Source organism: Papio anubis, chromosome 14, assembly GCF_008728515.1.
Source record: "Papio anubis isolate 15944 chromosome 14, Panubis1.0, whole genome shotgun sequence".
NCBI lineage: Eukaryota > Metazoa > Chordata > Mammalia > Primates > Cercopithecidae > Papio > Papio anubis.
Genome location: NC_044989.1, coordinates 49425840 through 49447815, shown reverse-complemented (window position 1 = coordinate 49447815; position 21976 = coordinate 49425840). Strand labels below are relative to the sequence as shown.

Sequence of the window (21976 nt, the reverse complement as noted above, 5' to 3'; positions counted from 1 at the left end):
GAATGAAACTCCATGTCAAAAAAAATAAATAAATAAAGGAAGAGTAGAAGGAGAGAGAGAAGAAAGGGAAGTTGGAGTCGGGGAAGAAAAGGAGGAAGGGAAGAATGAATTGAAAAGAAAGAAACTCTGTACACATACACACATACACATACATAGAATTATTTGGATATGGATAGAATTGTCTGCATAGAAAATGTAATAAGGTAATTTAGATAGAAGGTAAATATTCCAAAATTAATTGCATTTTTATAGTATGACCACAAACATAAAATGTCACTTTAAATATTGGTTTCATTTATAACAGCATAAAACAGGATGTTATCAGGAAACACATTTCAGGTATTAGGACATATATGGAAGAAAGTATAAAGTTTTATTTGAAGACATCAAAGAAAGGCTTAAATAACATGGTGCTATACCATATTCATGGATAAGAAGACTCGTTATCTTAAAGGTGATAATTTCTGCCTAAATTAATCTATGTAATCAGTATAATTCCAAACAAATTATACCAGGGTGTTTTCAAGGAGTTTAATAATCTGATTCTAAAATTCAGTCATAGGTCCAAAATAGGCAAGATACTCCTATAAGAAATAAGATAGAAGTATTTTCTTGCTGTATATCAAGACTTACTTTAAAGTTGTAGTAATTAAGACAGTATAACATTGATGTAATGTAGAAAAAACAACAGTGGAATATAAAAAAGCTTAGACACAAACCCACGCAAAATAGTTACTTGAGATATGAGAAAGGTAGTTTTACAAGTGAGAGAAGAAAAGAGGGACCATTCAATAAATGGTTTTGGGACAAATGTTTATCCATGTGGATAAAACCATTATGCCATCAGATAAAAAACAAATTGAGTCCTTTACTCACACCATAAATATCCATGCCAAATAGATCAAAGGCTAAAATGTACAGAGCGAAACTAAAAAATTTTAGAGAAAATATAAAATAATATTTTCACCACCTCAGGATTTTAAAACTTACAGGAGAATGAAAACATAAATTATGGTATATTTATGCAATGGAATATCATACAGTAGTATAATATTAATAAACTACAGGTACACATAACAGGCACAAAATCAATAAACTACAGATACACATAACAACATGGTTATTTCTTTAAAATGTCTAGTTAGTGTAAAATAGTAAGTAGTAAAATACTACTTAAAGAGTGATAGACTTTGTATAAAATCTAAAAACAAGCAAGAAATTAAATAATATATTCTTTGGAGATACATGCATTTTGTGATGATTAATTTTACAAAACAAATGAAATAATAACCACAAAATTCAGATTAATGGTCACCTTGGGCATAGCAACACAAGAAGGTAATAAAGGAACATCAACTAAGTAGATGCAACAGCACAGGCTATGTCCTTTATTCTCTAGCCCGCAATTGTTTGTTGCATTATTATGCTTAATAAATTACATTTATGTTACCTGTAAGTTGTGAATATGACATAGCATTTAAAATAAAAATCTCAATCTTAAAAAGATTTGTGCTTATTATACAAAGACTAATTACAGAACTCTCCAAAAGCTAGGAGGGGGATTATGGGGCAGAGGAATTGGGTAAAAGGTTTAATTGGTAGTGGGTTTCTTGTCACTGGAGTTATTCAAGTACAGATGAGAAAATCCTTTTAAATTAATATTATTACTTAAACTTAAGCATTAGTTGGTTGATTGAATTAACTTCCTTCCACATCTGAAAGACTATAATTCCTTGGATCAGTTGTTGAACAAACTAATTTAACTGTTCATGTTAGCCAATTTGTTAAAAATATGAAGTCCATATGAATACGGCCTTTGTCTGCCAATTCCAGAATTAGAATAAACCAGTTGCTCCCAGAAAAATCTGGGGATCAACTTTACCCCCCAAATCACTTGCTTCTGTTTTTTTCTTAATAATTTAATCACTCATTACATGGTTTTCCTTGGTAAAGCAGGCAAGAGGGAAGGAGAGGTGGGATAGGTATGTATTTTTAACATTTTCATGAAGCTCAATTTTACGCAACTAATTATCTAAAGATAGTATTGAAACTAATTTTAGCAGGTAATAAGTTGTGAGCAGGATCTTACAGAATACTCTGCCTTTTAATCTTCATAGATTCTAGAATTGAAAGTACAAAGCCACTTTTCTAAAATTGTTGCCAAACGTTCCTCAGATCCCTCACCATCAAGGAGAGGAATGCCAACAAAAGTGCTGGGCTGTCACCTCAGGGAACATTTAAAACCAAGTTAAAAGCATAGATTAAATAAATTCATTTATGCCAACTGCCAAAAGGCAAGGGCAATCTTCAGAGCCTGGAAATGCCAGAAGGCAGGCAGGATATGCATGAGGGGGTGGATGTGCTGGCATTTACTAAATCTCCACTGGAAACATAGCCCATTTCTTAGGGCACTCAGTTCAGTCAATTATTCCTACAGATAACCCTATCAGAAGTACCTCCCACCTATGGAAATCTGCCTAGGGTTTGCTAACGCATCTGCCTGTTTCTGAATAGTGCCATTTTTGGCATAATTACAGCAAAAAAGAGGATCATTGAACGCAACCCAAAAGGGCTGGTTTTCTCTCAGGTGGGCTGGTGGAAGAAATAGATGCTGAAGACTGAAGGTCCTGGCCCTTCACTTATTAGTACCCCTCTTAGTGATGTGTCATATTGTGTGTTGTGTCTTTTTTGGAGAAAGTCAATCATGTTACTCTGTTGAGAAGAGAATGGTGAACAGCAAGGAGACTTTTGCAATGAAATAATGCAAACTATTCCAGACATACCTAACGGTTCTATTTGCTGTGTTCCTTAGGTCAGGGTGTAAGAAACCCAATCTTGAAGGAAAACAGAGTAGCTTATCTTGCCTGGAAGTAACCAAAAAAAAGCATCCCTTGGTGCGTCACGTGACCCTACCAGTTCTCAAGTCAGATCTCCTCTCATAAGGGCACTGTGTAGAGCTTCTGAGATCCGTGGAGGTTTTTCTCTGCAAATGCAGGAAGAAAGCAGGTGGATGAATGTGTAATTATGGTCCTGCTCCTGGTCTCTTTGCTGGCATTCCTGAGCTTGGGCTCAGGATGTCATCATCGGATCTGTCACTGCTCTAACAGGGTTTTTCTCTGCCAAGAGAGCAAGGTGACAGAGATTCCTTCTGACCTCCCGAGGAATGCGGTTGAACTGTGAGTATCAGAGGGAGCGGGAACAACTGCATGGCTGGCACTTGTGCATTGAGTACTATTATTATTTTTACATTAGGCTGATATCTGTTAGGCTGAAATATTTCTGCCCCTTGACCGAAGTCCTGAATAAAACAACAAACTCCCCAGCCCAACCCCTGCCTGTGGCTTTCCAAGAATCTTAGATGAGAGTTTGTATCAGCATTTGTCAGAGAACGGCAGTGTGAGAACCCAAATCCAAAGGCAAAGGGAAAAGTTTTTAGTCTTTTCAATGCATTTGCTCTTGGGTTTCATACTCTCTTTAGTGGAACCAGAAAAGGAAAATGAAGGCAAAGTAGAAACTTAGAAGACCCAGAATTGGAGGCAGAAAGGCGACTTTGATCTAAACAGAATACACAAGGTATGTCTCCTGAGGACACTGAATCTAAAAGGCCAGAGTCTTTGTGGCTTTGAAGGCACCAGGAAATAATTCCTGAACTGAGATTCTGCTTTTAGGGGTAAAAAGGAGGTGGTAGAGAAGAGAAAGGGCGTGAAGAAAGAAAGAAAGATAGGAAAGACACAGAGAGAGGGAGAAATACAGGATAGTATTTTACACAACTGGAAAAAAATGTGATTAATAATTTAGAAATTTACTTAACTATTTTAACAGGAAGTAGACTCCTAGAGTTGGCCAAGAATTTAGACGCTATCTCACTCTATCTCTTTCTTTTGCAAATTAGGAATCTGGTGTCTGAAGAGTAAAGAGGATTTTTCAGACTCTCGTGATGAGTTGAGATGGAGCCAAAAGTAGAAATCAGGCCTTTTGACTCACAGTCTACTGTTTTGTTTTGTTTTGTTTTGTTTTGTTTTGTTTTGTTTTGTTTCCCAACCCCCTGTGTCTGACTCCATTAGAGCAACAGTGAGGCAAGCCTGTTTAATTGTGCAGTTACTGCTTTCTCTGAGAACTAGCAAGTTGGGACTCAGGGATTTTAGATACCCTCTGTGTTTATATTGCAAGGATTTTAAACAGAAGCCTGTTTCAACCTTTGTCACTTAAAGCTATGTATAATTTGCATTTAATTGAAGAAGGTGGTCATCTCTTTAGTTCACCAATTGCCATACTGACACTGAAACATGTTGGTGTTGCATTTCAGATTTTTACTCAGGGACAATGAGTTGCAGACTTGCAGACCTGGTTGATTCTGCTTGCCACATTTCCCCTTAACATCTCAAGTCTTCAGTCCTTATCGAGAGGCAGCTGCAGAGGCAGGGAAAATAACTGGCCAGCTCTGTGTTTTGGCTACACTGTCTCAGATTAGACAGCTACTCCTGATTATGCTAAAGAATGTGCCATGCACAAAGACCATCTGGTTTATTAGGTAAATATAAGCACAGGAGAAGGCCAATGTACCTGAGCTCCTATAAGTCATTTGCTCCTAAGTGACTTTCAAAGATTACTTAACCCCTTCTGAGCCTCAAGTTCCTCATTTTTGAAGCCATTTTAATACAGCCTTCTTGGTTGAATTGTCGTGAACACTAAAAGATATAGATGCCCCCTACATCCTAATTTCCACCTCTCCTGGACCTACTCCACTTCTTCCAATGTTTCTATGTGGGTCAAGCCGTGCCATCCAGTTGGTAAAACAAACAGCCCCAAACAAGTTTTAATTTTAGGGTGATTCCACATTAGCCTGTCTGCTTTCTGAAATATCATTACCGGAAGAGAGATTTTCTTTTTTCATTCTTCAAAGAAAACATAGGCCAAAAAAGAGAAAGAGATGGAGAAAGAAAGGGGAAAAGAAAGAAAAAGAAAAGAAAGAAAATCCACTCCCACACCCTAAAGCTTCAGGGAGTATATTTGTATGAATTACTATGAGAGGAACAAGATAACGAATTTTTGAAAAAAAGTAATGCTAACGTATAAATAACTAAAACACATCTCTGGCCAAGAGCATTTTGCAACTAAGGAAAGAGAGTATGAGGTGTTGAGACAGTGTGGAAAGAGATTATGGGAGAGAGTGCGATGAATAGAGCACCAGAAACAAATTTCACTTTCTTGACAAAGGCTAGCTCTAGGTCAATTGTTTACTTCAGTGTATGTAACAGAGGACAAAGTTGCATAAAACTAAGAAAGGGAAAGAAAGTTCTTGCCAGCTGTTGGCATTTTCCTCCACCTAAGGAAGGAGTATAGTTAAGACCTTTAGAAGCTCTCCCAAATACCCAATCTTAAGAAGATTCTGTTGTCTGCACACTCGTTGGTAGGGCTTGAGGTGGACCATCCTAGGGTTTCGCTTTGCAATCTTCCTGGAAAGGTATACTGAGATAAGGAGAGAAATGCTGCTTTGTCTATTAGATTTTTAAAAAGGAAAATTATTTGAGGTCAGTGTGTTAATCACTGAAGAGCAGATACAATGTCAAGTGAATTAGAACTCGGACATACTGTTAGAATGAAAGAGCAATTATCTTTATTTTTGCTTCCTTAAAAAGACTGAATCAAGGTTATCTAAGTAAATGGCAGAAGAGGAATGAAATGGCCTGTTCAACTAAGTATCCCTAATTTACCTTACAGTCTTCCAAATTTGGGTATCAACTTTAATGATGATTACATGAGGTGTAGGTGGATGGATTATTGGACTTCATTGACTGCAATTGCTTAATCCATCAACATATCAAAGCCTCATTGTTACTCAGGCTCACCAGGTGGAAAACAATTCCTACATTTTACTATGTACATTTTTATCCTATCATGCCATTGACCTTGCAGCAGTTTCATTTCATTTGATACATCTGCCAGCTATCACGAAAGATTGCTAATTTCCTATGATCTGCCCATGCTGATATTAATGCTAAAAGAACAGAAGCACCATCAACAGGCAAGTAGATTTCATTTACTAAGGGGCTCCTACTATTTGCTTTATGCACTATGTTTTGTACACACTACTTCATTAAAACTTCACCAAAAACTGCAAGTTTGGAATTATTGCTCTGTTTTTCAAATAAGACAAACCAAAGCACAAAAAGGTTGAGTAGCTTGGGCAATTATCCCTGCAGCTCCTGGACGGCAGAGCTGGGATCCAAATTTGAGTCTTTTATATCTCCTCTGCATGCTGTGTGAAATGAACATCATCTGACTCTATACCTTTCTTATTCTGGAAAAAAAAAAAAAGAAAATAGTCCTTTACATTTTAAACCAGAAGTCAGCTTTATGGGCTATACAATCTCTTGCAACTACTCACCTCTATCACAGTAGCAGAAAAGCAGCCATAAACAACATGTAAATGAACACGGACATGTTCCAAGAAAATTTTATTTATGAACACAGAAATTTGAATTTCATGTAATTGTCATGTCACAAAAAAAGCATTATTTTGATTTTTTTCAACCATGTAAAACGGTGAGAAAGATTTTTAGCTCATCGGCCATAGAAAAACATGGGGCAAGCCAAATTTGGCCCATAGACTGTGTATTGCCCACTTCTGATTTAGACTATAGCTGAGAGAGTGGATTAAATATTACTAGTTTGAGTGGGGTTTAGGCAGCCTGAGGCAGCATGGCACTGTGGAGAAAGTACTAATGTATGGAGCAGGGTCACTCACGGGCAGCCTTTAGCTGGTTCTGATGAATTAGAGATGGCAGAGTGTTTAGAATTTGAGAGACCTGAGTTTAAACCCAGGATGTTGCATTAAATTTAGCTCTGTTATCTGGACCTTTGGCTGTATAATGGAAATCACCATGTATGCCTAACTGGCAGAGCTGCTATGAGGATTACATGAGACAATGTGGGTAAAACACTTTGCACAATGTCTCTCATGCCGTTATTATTGATGATAATGTTGCTCTCAACTGTAAAATATTAGGCAAAAATTATCTACCACAGAGGGCTTTCGTGAGGACCAAGTCAGTCAAGAGATATGAGACTGATTTGGAAAATTGATATAAAGATCTCTATAACTCTGAGGTAGTTTACAACCTCCTGTTTGTTTAATAATAATCTCCTCCCAGTGTACATAGCACTTAATCTCCATGGACTTACTTTCTGGGTAAGAAAATGTGTCCCTTAATGCTGTCCATATTTGCCAAGAACTCACAGAGCAGGTTCATTCTGACCATAGTCAAAGGAATTTTGGTTTCTGACTTATCCTAGAAACTCAGCTTCACCTAGAGGCAGTCAGTGGATCTAGAAAAGTGCCTTTGATCTTACTTTACTCTTCCTGGAGTTAGAATTCCTAAGGAGAATGCAAACACCCATTCTACATCTGAAATTTGAAGTCTAAGTAACAGTATGGACGCAATGATGTTTTTCTTCAGCGGGGTCAGATGATTATAATACTAAAGAAGAAAAAGTCATTCTTGTCTTAAGGAAACCTGTCCTGGGATTATATTATGGGCTGTCTGTGTTAAACCTTATCCTCATAGCAAGTTCCCATATCTCATTGCAATCTCATTTCACTAGCATTTACTTCTAATTATCGAATTATCTTTTCCTCTTTTCATTTTCTTTCCTTGCCTTACATTCCTTATTTTCTTGTCCTGGTTTAGATCTCCATATTCCATAACCACAGATTATTATTATTAGGAATTTTAAAGTGCATCTAGGTTAGTCTTTAATAGGTCCTTAGTTCTTAGGGATATATCAGTTTTGTACAAAAAGGGTAGCCTTTGCTATACCAAGGCGTTCTGTGATGTCTAAGAGTGAAACACAGTTTTTGATGTTTGCAAACTGAGTCACTTTTCTAAGAGCATTCTGAGGATTAACATTTCACAGAGCACACTTTGGGAAAGGCTGGTCTATCCAACCCCAGCCATCAGGATAAATTCCTTCTAAAGTCTAAACCACAACCCAGGCCTCCTGACTCTCAAATTCAGTGCTCAATATCACAGCTAGAAAAGGACCCTTGGATGGGTTTTTATTGCTTTGTGCCTGAGAAGTAGGTATTTAAAAGTGTGCTGTGTTCTCATGAAGGAGATGGTTCTGAAGTATAGACTGTAGGTAACCATGAGGTAACTAGGTATTACCTGTTCTGAGGTAAAGAAATAGAAGATCAAACAATGGATTACTAAACTACGAAAACCATTCCTAACTTCCTCATTTGTTGAATGCTGACAGTTTACTTCTCCTCAACATATAGGTTTCAAACTTTTCTGGTCACCCATCTAATCAGTTTACAAGCTCCTTTCATATTTCTGCTACTACTAATATTCTTTTTTAAAAAAATTGTCATCATCTTTGCTTGGGTCCTGACAATCTAAATCCTGGATTATATAATTACTTCCTAATTTATCTCTTTCTTATCAATCCCTCTTTTCTCCAAACTAGCCTGCACACTGTCATTCTATTTCCTCCATAAAACATCACTGCCACATGTTGTGATTTCCCACTTCAAAATCATTCAATAGCTCATCTTTCTGACTTTACCTCTCTGTATTCTTCAGCAGGAGCCTACTCCACAAGGCTGATATGGCCTTGCTCTCAAGCATACTTTGTGCATTTCTACCTCTCTGTGTCTTTACGTTATGCCTCTTGTTTGTACTATTCTCAGTTTATTCTTTGTCTCTTGAAATTCAACCTACTTATTATAATCTTGCTCAAAGGTTGCCACTTTCATGAAGTCTTCCCTTACCACTCTGTCTTTATTTAAGCTTGCTTTCATTCAAACACTGGTGCAGTTCATTTCACACTTAATCTTGCCTTGCATTTAATTTTTCATGTGTGTCTTATTTCCTCAACTGTAGTGAGAATGTCCTTTGAACACCTTAGTGTGTCTGGTTCAATACGATGTGTATTCTGGACCCTCAATTACAGATAGAACAAATGATTCGATAAATCAGGAGGAATTACATCTGTTTACTTGCTCTGCTCCTCAGTATTGAATAAAAGATTCTTATAAAAGATGATTATTGCTTTCTCCTGCAATGAACTACTATAGGATTTGATAGCTTTCTTATTTTCCTTGCTTTTTTATGTGTTTGTTTTAAGAAAATTCCTGTGTGTCATTCCAGAATCCATTAATTTATACAGAAAGAAAGAAACGTTGACTAGAAACAAGGTCTACTAAGTTAAAAGTTGAATATTCTATACTCTAGGCACATCATTCAATTCTCTTGACTTATGTAATAATACTTGCCTCTCTATACCTAACAAAAATATTGAAAAGAGGAAAGTGATTTTGCCCAAACAAAATCACTTTAAGCCAAACAGAAATGTTCAAAAGATACAATTTTTGCCAATTAAGGTCATATTCTAGACCCTGAATTTTAAGTTTTCTATATTCCTCAGTTGTATTTTGATTGTTATAGTTCTGTCTTATTATCAAAACAGAACACCCCACTGTGCAAATTGCCCTGAGTGCCCATGTTTGGAGTCTCCTATAGCCTTGTTTAGATACTTCTTTGACAGAAACAAACAGCACAACGTCCACACTAATATATACATAATTCTTTCTCTTGACATAAAATCCTGCACCTACTTTTGTGAGAAATGATACGTCTATGTCCAACATTTGGAATTTAATTGGGCTGGGGGAAAGGGCGGTTTATATTCCCTGCAGAAGAGTAAAAAAAATACGACTAAAGGAACAGCTATAGAATGCAGCACCTTGAAAGAGAAAAAGTGGAAATTGCATTGCAGGGAAAGAATCCTTTAAAGTAGAAGATGAACTCCATCCTGAGAATTGGCTAACAGCTATAATTTACAGAGTCATCATTAGCAATTGAAGATTAGGGGTTTGATAGCAGAGAACTGCACTTGCTTGGTAATGATAAAACCCCCTTGTTTACCTAAAGGTGCAAGCTATCCTTCCTCACCCAAGCCCTCTACTATAAGAAGCCTATGCTTCAAAAGTAGGACATTGTGGCAGCAAATGGGAAATTCATTTAACTTTTGATTATCTTTCTCCAAAGCCACTAATTGGGTTATCTAGTCACTGTGGTTGATTGGACTATACTTTTTCTTTAGGCTCTTAGATTTAGAGTCTCCAATTTAGCTTTGTTTAGACTAGATTTTAGCTTATATAGCCCACAAGGTCAGCTAGGAAAGAGAGTAATTATTTTTAATTGCCTAGGATCTGATTATAATGAGATATGGATGTTTGTTCTTAATCTGACCTCTCCATGGAGTATCTCAGAGCATGTTTTGTATCTCTGACCTGAACATGCCATTACCTTGTTCTTTCGTATGAAATAGGCTGGATGATCTGAAAATCTTCAAAGGATACGCAAAATAATATTTGAATAAAGCAGCCAAACCCGTGCTACGCCCTTGAATTCAATTATACTTTTAGTCTTCAGAGTGACATGAGTCCTTTTTTTCATCTCGTCTCTCAGACCTTTTTCAGCAAGAGCCAACATAGAGTTATCACAGAGTCCTGTGTCAGAAACCATGAAGAATACCAGCTGAGCCAATTTTTGTATCTTTCTAATGGCAAACTTGATGAAAACCTCTAAGAAATAGGGACCTCAAAAGTTTAACTGTTTCGATGAAATGGAAAAATCAACAAATTGAGGATATTGAGAGAAAATTCATCAATAGTTTCATCAAACTTGATGAAAATTTGATGTAAAATGATGCTGAGATTTTTTCAAATCTCAAATGCTTTGATTTTACAAGTATCTTCAGGCACCAAACTTCCCCAAACCAATAGGCTTTCTCTAGGCATCAGATTCTGGCAGCTGTGTAATCCTTATGCTCCTCTGATCTCGCTTGTGGGATTTAGGGAGTGAGCATGTTTCCCTTGGGCTGAATAGTTCTGTTATTTTGAGATGCAGCATGGAAAACCCCCACACAAACATCTCTCTCTCTCGATATTTTTAATTTGTTGAGGGGTTTAAAACAAAGAATTTATGAGGGATCCTATCTCCAGCAATGATTTCATAACTAAACAGCAGCTGACAGGTCTCTGAGCACTGAATCCCTCCTGAATTCTCTTGGAATAAAGACACAAGAAAGAAAGGCCCCTTATATGAAAGGGCCACATCTTTGAGCACTAGACTTTCTGAAGTGGCTTCAGTTTCAAATATTCTGTCCCCTTTAAGAAAGTCTACAACATTTTGCTTTGTAAGGTAGGATTACATCCTAGAAGATGGCATTGCCTCTTGTGGTTCCTCAACGTCTCACAATAGTAGCCTCTGAATTGGTCTCTGAGCTTTCCGTCTTCTTCCCTCCCAGATTCCTGCTCTGAGATCTTGTCCTGGTTTAATTCCTCTGTGGGCACCAATGCCCAAATTCAGAACAAAAATCCAAAATCACAAGTTTGGCATTAAGATCCTCTGTATGTTGGCCTCAAATTAACTCTTCTGTCTCATCTCTTCTCTTCCATCCTCTCAACCCTATGCTCTATGTGCTATTTTCTACTCGTCAGCTTCCAAATATGTTTTATATTCCCCTACTCAAGTACTATTTTCTCCAGCCTGAATACATTCTCCTACTCCAATATTACTCACCTTTGATACCAAAGAAAAGATGCTATTTTTCATGAAGTTTTCTTTGAACAGCAAATATTTATTAATTATATATGTGCAAGGGTCGATATTAGGTACTGGAGAGAAAACAATCAATAGGAAAGGCAAGATCCCTGTCCTCATGAAGTTGCTAAAAAAGAATTCAAACAAGCAATGACAATGTTTTTCCTTGCTCTTACCCGCAACTATCAGTATCTCTCTCAGAACTCAGAATAGTCGTTGTCAAAATCACTAATTTGACAACTAATTGCATGTTGCTTTGTGCAATCTGAAATCATAGATTGTGAGAGCTAGAAAAAATGGATACCTGCCTGCGTGATGCCAGAAGAGAGGTGATGAGAAGACAGCCACTGGCCCGTCCTATCTAGATTTGCCTTCTTGACCATCCTGGGATGATTTCAGGGGCTATACAGAGCCACTTTCAAAATATTCCATTGCTTTAAAGATAGCAAACCTTTGCTTTATTTTACAGGAAGGGCACAGACCTGAACTAAAATATAATGAACAATCAGCAAATTAATGATAGGGTTCAATGGAAAGATGTCCAAATATTTAAGTTTGACTAGAAGTTTACAAATTGTCAAAATACAAGAGACTGAATCTTTTCAGTTTGGATAAAAGAAGTTAACACAGAAGATAGAAAAGAGCACCAAAGGAAAACGTAGGCTGCATTGTTTTGCCAACTTCACTGTTTTTCCAAAACTGCTCGTATTCATAAATACTATTTTACGTTGTTGGGTAAAAGTTTACCTGTCAATGGCCTGTGTATGCCAACTTCCCCCAAAGCAGCTGGGATAATCTTGAATCTAGTAAAAGACCAGAGCTAATCTTAACAAAGACCATAGCCCTCCAAAAATGACACCCCTTAAGAAATTCTGCTTTGGCATAAGGGAGACAGTAATAAGGAATTACAGAATGCTCTTGAACTTATAAGTAATTTCCTTGTCCTTTAAATTTCAAACTATTTGGCATGGTTATATTAGCTTTAGGATAGAAAAACAAATTAAATGCAAAAGAATGATCACTGTCCACCATCAGATCACAGCCTGAGCACTTATCCACAGTCAGCACCAAACCCTTGCCACTACCATGTACCCAGCAAGGCTAATTTCTCATCAGGGCAGGAAAGGAAGAAACCTTCATGTAATTTCTGTTTGTTTTGTGGGCAAGAAATGTAGCATTTCTGTCAGTAAATACATTGGAGAGTACAGTAGAAAATGCAACAAGAAACATTGTTTTAAGTTAGAAAACAAACTGGAAAAGCAATGAAAGAAAATATTGCAATTATGATGAACACCAAAGAGCTCATCTGGAATCCAGTAGCAAAATTGCTTATCAGGCCCCTGATTGTGAAAATCTGCTGAACTCCTTTAATACGAACACAGTCTTGGAATGGCATCTCATTCCCCCAAACAAATACTAGAAATCAGGGGAAAGAAGTGCAAACAGTTATGCTAGTCAGATAGGAAAATTACAAAGTGGCTCTGGAAGCAAATGTTTGGGGTAAGATTCCAGAGGAAGAAGAGCAACAAGAGCAGCAGCAGAAGATGTAAGAACCTCAGTCAAAAAAACAGCTAGGCTGTTTTTAGGGGAATTGCTGCATCAAAATCTTTATGTCTTGACTGGGGCTGGTTGAATTTCCTGGAGAAAATTCTTCCAAACTCCTACTGGAGGATGAAGTCCTGACTACCAGCATTGTGGTGGCTGTGAAAAGGGCTAGGGTCTCAACATCCAGCAGTCGTAAGTGGTATCTGGCATCCTCAAGTCCAGAAACTCCCTGTTTTATGCTCCCTAAAAAATAAATATTTGGGGTGTTGCTCAGGTGAGTAGGGGCACTCCCCTGACTGTTCTGAGAGGAAAGTCTGGCTGCCTCTTAAATATACTTTCCACCAATCCTCTTTATTTTATCCATTTTACCCGATTTCCACCCCTGCCCCACTCCTAGAGATACCAGTGCCTCCAAACCCTAAGTGTTTTAGGGATGGTGCAGTATAAATCACTTTGGCTTCCATTTTCTAGAGTCTACCAAGTATCACTTCTTAAACTTTAATGTGCTTGCAAAGCAGAGGAATATATTGTGAAATGCAGGTTTTAATTCAGCTTTCTGGGATGCTGTCAGTACTAGTTCCAGAACCACATTTCTCTCTCTTTGCAAACCGAAAATTTTCTTGCTCTTGTTCTTCTGTCCTTGTTGCTTTATTCATTTAAAAACCAAATTCCCTTATTGTCTTCTCAATGGAGTTTCAGGAGGAAACAAATAGTTGTTTGTTTAATACGCCATTTCTACCCAGGAATTCCCGTTCATTATTCACCCACTCAGTCTGGCTCTGTCTCCATGGTTCCACTGAGCTGAAAATTCTTCTTGTCACAGGTATCAATAAATTTCTCTTTATCTTCCATATGTTGTATACAGTGATTATATCACATTTTACAATTTGGAATATAAGAGGAAAGTGCTCAATTCATGAGACAGATTCTGTGGTCACTTCTCTGTTCACAAGTTATACACCTCTCAGGAACACTCCAAACAGTGACCATTCGAGTACTTGACACACGTTTCTCTTTTGACTTTCTGTTTCTGTGATTCCACACTAGTTTTTTTCCTATAGCTGAGGCGAAACTTTGATCTCCTCTGCTAAGTTCTCTATTGCTTCTCAGCCTCTAAATGTTGGAGTTCCCAGGCTTCATCCTGGACCTTCTTCTGTCGTGCATCTGTTCTCTCTGTATGGTGAGCTCATCCAGACAGTTTTAAATATCACCTACATCCAGAATATGTGTGCCATTTCTGACTGCCTTATGGAGCCCAAGACATGTAATATTCAACTGAAACCTTGACTTCTCTACTTGACACTTTTACAAGCATCTCAAAACCAACAAATAGAAAATAGTACACTTAATTACCTCCCCTCAAGCCCCACAGAATCTCTTCTCCCAGCCTTCATCATCTGTATAAATGCACGTCACCAAACTCTCACTCCCAAATCCAGTCCAACAACAGGTGCTGGGGATTTGACACATAAAATGTAGCTCCAAAGTCTCCACTTATCTGTATCTCCCCTAGCACCACTCTAGCTTAATTCACCATCATCCCTCACCTGTGCTACTGCAATGTCCCCCTACCTTTTCCATTCCCTTGTTTCTCTTGAATTAACAGTCTATCCCCTATGCAGCAGCTAGAGAGACATTTCAAAGGCATATGACATCCAATTACATAGAACTTCATTTAGAATAAAATTTATTACACTCAGGTTTTGTGACTGCCTACTATGACGAGCACTGTTTGAAGTGCTAGAGAGTCAGCAGCGAACAAAACAGACAAAATATCTTTCCTTTTGGAGTTAATGTGCTTTGCCATGACTACAAGGCACCCCATGATTTGACCTCTTCCTGTCACCCTGGACCCCTTTCTACTCTTCTGAAACACTGGCTCTTTCCTACTTTAGATCTATTTTTCTCTCTCCTCTTCACATCTTTCAGCATGATGAGACGACACGAGATGACTTTTCATCTTTTCAGTCTCTACCCAAATGCCACCTCCTTAGAAGGGTCTTTTTGACCACTCCACTGTAATAGTACATCCCATTGCTCTAGCATATGACACTTTCATTTCTTTCATAAACTTACTACAACTGGAATGTTTTCATTTCTTTACTTTCCTCCCCACCACTAGAAACTAGAACTAAAGTTGAATGATGGCAAAGATTTCAACATGTTGAATAGTCCCTGGCACAGAGTAAACACTCAATACATACATGAGTTGAAAGAATAAATGAAAGGGCTTCTCAAGCAAATAATAACTAGAAGGAAAGACTGAATGTAACAAACGTCTATTAAGCCTTATTGTGCCACTATGCTGCATGCCACCTATAGCATCTTGCCCAACAATTTTGCACTGTGGCTATTACTGTCCCTAGTTTGGAAATAAGGAAAATAAAATTTAAGAACTAGCCCAAAGTCACTCAGCTTCTCAGTATCAGAATTGAAATTGACATCTCTTATATACCTGATTTTAACATGCCCGTTCTTTGTATGAACCAGGAAAAAAAGAGACAGTGGACCTCTTTTTACTCTGAACTCCTAAAGTAAAAGTCTAAACTCTTCATCTGAGCACCTACATCTGCTGGACTTAAAATGCTGGACTCATCTTTAATATAGAACTTATGTATTATTTTGTCTCCCATATACAGTAAGCTGAAGATTAGCACTGCACTCTTCTCCTACACCCAGCCAGGGTTGGCAACATAATTCAGATGTGTGTCCTCTCTAAATCTCACATCGAAATGTAATCCCCATTGTTGGAGGTGGGGCCTGGTGGGAGGTATTTGGGTCATGGGAGTGGATCTTTCATGGCTTGGTGCTGTTCTCTTGATAGTGAGTGACTTCTCGTGAAGTTGGGTTGTTGTAAAGTGTGGTATCTCCCTGCTACCTTGCTCCTGCTCTGCCATGTGAGATTCCTGTTCCTCCTTCAACTTTCATTATGAGTAAAAGCTCCCTGAGGCCTCTGCAGAAGCCAAGCAGATGCCAGCACCACACACTTCCTGTATAGCCTGCAGAACCATGAACCAATTAAACCTCTTTTCCGTATAAATTACAGTCTCAGGTATTTTTTTAATAGCAATGCAAGAACAGCCTAACACAGATGGGTATGAGTAACTACTCCATGAAGAGGAGAGAGAAAGAATCAGTGGGGTTGTGAATAAATAGGACTAAAAAGTAAATGCAATGACAATTTCCAGAAATAAATTACAAAGTAATCAAAAGCTGGCTAATGTCAAGGAGCTGTTTGAACAACATGCATGCCTATCTATAGAGTGGGTGGTAGACAGGGCTGGCTCCAACTTTATTTTGCCTTGTACACATTTCTTATGAAGATGGTGCCCAGTAGTTGACTCTCTGCAGGTTAAGTAGCTGATCTTCTGCAGATGTAGAGGCTTAGCAGAAGTGAATGCCATGTGAAAACGGAGTACTTAATGGAGGCTCAGGAATCACTGTAAATACTCCCTAAATGCTCCTCATTGAATTAGATGAACCTTGATGATGGTATTTTTAAAACCTCGTAGAGTTCAGGAAAAAAAAAAATTATTGATCTATTGATCTATCATGACCTCATAGCCTTTTCTAAGATTTATTTCTAGATATGGGGAACTGTACCTTTGTTTTCTCATTTTAGATCTTGTATTAGACCATTCTTTTTTTTTTTTTTTTTTTTTTTTTTTTTTTTTTGAGGTGGAGTCTCGCTCTGTTGCCCAGGCTGGATGTAGTGCAATGGTGTGATCTCGGCTCACTGCAACCTCTGCCTCCTGGGTTCAAGTGATTCTCCTGCCTCAGTCTCTTGGGTGGCTGGGATTACAGGCATGCACCACCATGCCTGGCTAATTTTTCTAGTATTAGGTCATTCTTGCGGTATAAATACCTGAGACTGGGTAATTTATGATGAAAAGAGGTCGAATTGGCTCATAGTTCAGCAGGCTGTGCAGGAAGCATACAGCTGACATCACTCAGTTTCTGGGAAGACCTCAGGGAGCTTTTATTCATGACAGAAAACCAAGTGGGAGCTTATATATCACATGGCAAAAGCAGGAGCAAGAGAGAGAATGGGCTGGGGATGGGGGTGCAGGGGCAATGCCACACACTTTCAAATGACCAGATTTGTGTGAACTCAAGCCAATAGCTCACTTATCACCAAGGGGATGACCCAAGCCATTCATGAGGGATCCACCTCCATAACCCAAACACCTCCCACCAGGCCCTACCTCCAAAATTGGGGATTACACTTTAACATGAGAATTGGATGGGGACGAATATTCAAACTACGTCAGATGTGATGCACTATTTAGTTCAAAGCTGCCCTAACAAATCCATAGTTCTCTATGTAGTACAACCTGAGAAGCACTAAGCTGGCTCAGTTGCCCCCAAATATATCCTCTGCTACTTGTCACAATACCACCATTAGTAAATCAATACTTAGAGCCTTAAAGATTGCCCTAATTTCAAATACTCTGCATTTAAAACATAAAATTTCTTGGGTCCGGGTGCAGTGGCTCACGCCTATAATCCCAGCACTTTGGGAGGCCGAGGTGGGCGGATCACGAGGTCAGGAGATCGAGACCATCCTGGCTAACACGGTGAAACCCTGTCTGTACTAAAAAATACAAAAAATTAGGTGGGTGTGGTGGGAGGCACCTGTAGTCCCAGCTACTCGGGAGGCTGAGGCAGGAGAATGGCGTGAACCTGGGAGACAGAGCTTGCAGTGAGCCAAGATCGCGCCACTGTACTCCAGACTGGGCGAGAGAGTGAGACACCGTCTCAAAAAAAAAAAAAAAATTCTTGTAAGTTAAAAATGTTTTACCTTTTAAAGACTGACACTTTAGCATTTCTCCAAGTATATGCCTCACAACCCTAATTTCATGACACTCCATAAAAAGTAAATTTTTAAAAGGTCTTCCATGGTCAGCTTGGTTTGGAAAATGCTTCATGCTATACCCTCATTCTAGAGATTCACACGCACATACATATTAAAGGCTCTCAGAGGCAGTCCAACTGTGTATAACTCATAAGTATTCTACCTTCCACACTTCAGGAAACTCTGATTTAGTAAAATGTAGCTAACTGAAAATAGGCTTCGGCAAATCAGTCTCCATATATACCCAAAGGAACTGAAGGGTTGAGAAAGGTACTATGTACAATCCAAAATAGATGGTAGACACCAAAATCCCTTTTTAAAGTTCTATGTGGGCCAAGTCTCCTGTGAAAATCTGCATTGTTCTTCAAATTAGAAAACTTTGCCAGATGAGCTTGAGACAGTATATACTACCCCCTTCCCCTTGTTTTAGGAATGAAAAATGAAGCCCAGTGAAAGGAAATGATTTGTCTAAGATTTTGTGGGTAGTTAAATGTATTGTTTGTCCTTTCTTGCCAAAGCCAACAATTTTAAGCTTGCTATTGCACAGACGACCTCCCACTACCACCCTTATCTCATACCCCACACACCCAAGGGAGCACCTTCCAGATACTATGTGCATTAGAATTCCAATGGTATTTTGTTTTACTTTTGCATTGTTTAAAAAAAAATAGCTTTGAGATATAATTCACATATAATACAATCTTCTCATTTAAAGTGTGCATTTCAATGGCTTTTCGTATATTCACAGATATGTGCGACCATCACCATTGTCAACTTTAAAACATTTTTATCAGAAATAGAAAATGTAAAGAGAAACCCATACATGTTAGCTATCATCCTTCTTCCTACCCATCCTCCATTCCTCCCTGAGCAAGCACTAATCTACTTTCTGTCTCTATTTATTTCTCTATTCTGGACTTTCATATGAGTGGGATCACACAATATGAAGTCTTTTGTTACCATCTTCTTTCACTTAGCATAATATTTTCAAGGTTCATTCAAATTATAATGTATCAGTTCTCTACTATTTTAAGGGTCGAAAAATATTTAATTGTATGGATATGCCACATTTCCTTTATCAGTTCATCTGTTGATGGACCTTTGGGTTGTTTTCACTTTTGGGCTATTATGAATGATGCTGTTTTAAACATTTGTGTACAAGTTTTAGTGTTGACATACGTTTTCAGTTTTGTTGGTATATACCTAGGAGTGCAACAGCTGAGTCATGTTTAATCCTAATTTAGGGTATCACCAGGCTATTTTTCCAAAGTGGCTGAGCCATTTTACATTCCCACAAACAGTGTATGAGCTTTACTATTTTTTCACATCATTATAATTGCTTAATATCTGACTTCTTGATTCCAGCAATCCTCTTGAGTATAAAGTGCTATCTCACTGTGGTTTTTATTTGCCTTTCCCTGATGACTAATGATGCCAAGCATCTTTTCATGTGCTTATTGGACATTTATATCTCTTCCTTAAATGTCTATTAGATATAAATCCCTTATCACATGTATAATTTACAAATATTTTTGTCCCATTATGTGAGGCTTTTCACTTTTTTGAAGGTATCCTTTGAAGCATAAAGGTTTTAAATTTTGATAACATTCAATGTGTTTTTTTCATTCTATTGTTTGTGCTATTGGTGTCATATCCAATAATCCTTTGCCAAATCCAAGATTAAGAAGATTTATATCTTTATGGATTCTTCTGGGAGTTGTATAATTTTAGCTCTTACATGTGGGTCTTTTCTCCATTTTTAGTTAATTTTTGTATATGATGCTTGGTAAGTATCCAACTTCAATCTTGCATGTGAATATTTAATTGTCCCTTACTAAACAATTGGGAACCGTATTGAAAATCAGTTGAAGATAGATATATGAGTTTATTTCTAGACTCTGATTATTTCTATTCCATTTACTTACATATCTATCCTTGTGTCAGTATCACACTGTCTTCATTACTATTTCTTTCTAATAAGATTTGAAGTCAGAAAGTACAATCCTCCAACTTTGTTCTCCTTCAGGATGGTAGCTATTTAGAATCTCTTGAAATTCCATATATATTTTAGAATCAGCCTGTCAATTTCTACAAAGAAATCAACTGGGATACTAACAGGGATTGCATTGAACCTATAGACTAGTTTAGGAAGTATTGCCATCTTAACAATATTAAGTCTTCTGACCTATGAATATGTAATATTTTCCCATCTATTTTAATTTTCTTTCAAGGATTATTTTATAGCTTTCAAGATATAAGTTTTGCACTTCTTTTGTTAAACCTATTCCTAAGCTCATTTTTCATAATACTCTCATGAATGAAATTTTTCTCTTATTTTTAATTTGTTCATCACAAGAGAACTACAATTGATTTTGGTATATTGATTTTGCATCCTGGAGACTTGCTGAACTCATTTATTAGTTCTAATAATTTTTAGTGGATTCCATAGGACTTTCCCTGTACAGGAATATATCCTCTGTGAATAGAATTAGTTTAACTTCTTTCTAGTCTGTATACCTTTTATTACTTTTTCTTGTCGAATTACTTTAGCCAGAACCTTCAGTACAGTGTTGAATGGAAGTAGCAGGAGTGCACATCGTTGTCTTGGCCCTGATCTTAAGGAAAATCATCCAATCTCTCATCATTACGTGTGATGTTAGCGGTGGTTTTTTCATAGATGCCTTTTAATCAGATTGAGGAAGTTTCCTTCTATTTTTGTTAAGTATTCTTACGAAGAAAAGGTGTTAGATTTTGTCAAAAGCTTTACATGTGCCAATTGAGACAATTATGTTATATTTGTTTTATTTTATACTGATTTAATACATTACATTAATTGATTTTTGGATATTAAACCAACTTTGCCACCCCTGGAATAAAACTCAATTAATTAAACATGATATATAATTATTTTTATATGCTGCTGGATTCAGTTTTTGAATATTTTATTGAGGATTTTTGAATTTACATTCATAAGAGATACTAGTCTGTAGTTTTATTTGCTTGTGATGTTTTGTCTGGTTTTGATATCAGAGTAACACTGGCCTCATAGAATGAGTGCAAAAGTATTTTCTCACTTTTTACTTTTGGGAAGAGTTTGTGAATAATTGGTATTTATTCTTCATTAAATATTTGGTAGAATTCAACAGTGAAGCCATTTGGATCTGGCATTTTCTTTGGAAGTAGTTTTTTGACTGCTAATTCTAATTTCTTCAGCTGATACAATCTATTTATATTATTTATTTCTTCTTGAGTCAATTTCAGTGGTTTGTGTCTTTCCAGTGATTTTCCCAGTTTATCTAAGTTATAAATTATCTAACTTGTTGGTGTGCATTTGTAAAAATATTCCTTTAAATTATTTTTCTTTAAGGTGAGTAGTAATATCATATCTTGCATTTCTGATTCTACTAATTTGAGTCTACTATCTTTTCTTCTTGGTCATTCTATCTAAAGTTTGTCATCTTTTTTTAATCTTTTCAAAGAACTAGCTTTTGGGGTCTATTTTTTTATTCTTCATTTTATTAATTTCTGTTGACACTTGACCATAGAATAACATGGATGAACTATGTGGAGCCACTTATATGTAGATTTTCTTCCACCTCTGCCAGCCCCCCAAGACAACAAGACCAACCCCTTGTCTTCCTCCTCCCCTCAGCCTACTCAATGTGAAGATGATAAGGATAAAGATCTGTACAATGATCCATTTCACTTAATAAATAGCAAACATATCCCATCTTTCTTAAAAGTTTCTCAATATTTTCTTTTCTCTAGCTTACTTTATTGTAAGAATACAGTATATATATATATACAAAATGTGTTAATTGTTTGTTATTAGTAAGGCTTTTGGTCAACAGTAGGCTATTAGTAGTTAAGTTTTAGAGGATTCAAAGTTACATGTGAATTTTTTTATTGCATGGGGGTTGGTAAACCTAACCTCCACATTGTTCAAGGGTCAACTACGATCTTT

At 37.2% G+C, this 21976-nt stretch overlaps 1 protein-coding gene across 1 annotated transcript in view; it reads left to right on the top strand.

Annotated features, from left to right (window-relative positions):
- Positions 1-1999: 1999 nt before the first annotated feature.
- The window catches only part of FSHR (follicle stimulating hormone receptor), a 192910-nt gene continuing 172933 nt past the window's right edge, over positions 2000-21976 (top strand). The window contains exon 1 of the mRNA XM_003908645.5: positions 2000-3176. Within this exon, the coding sequence (XP_003908694.3) occupies positions 3025-3176 (152 nt within the window). The 5' untranslated portion in view covers positions 2000-3024. The remainder of the gene's footprint in view (positions 3177-21976) is intronic.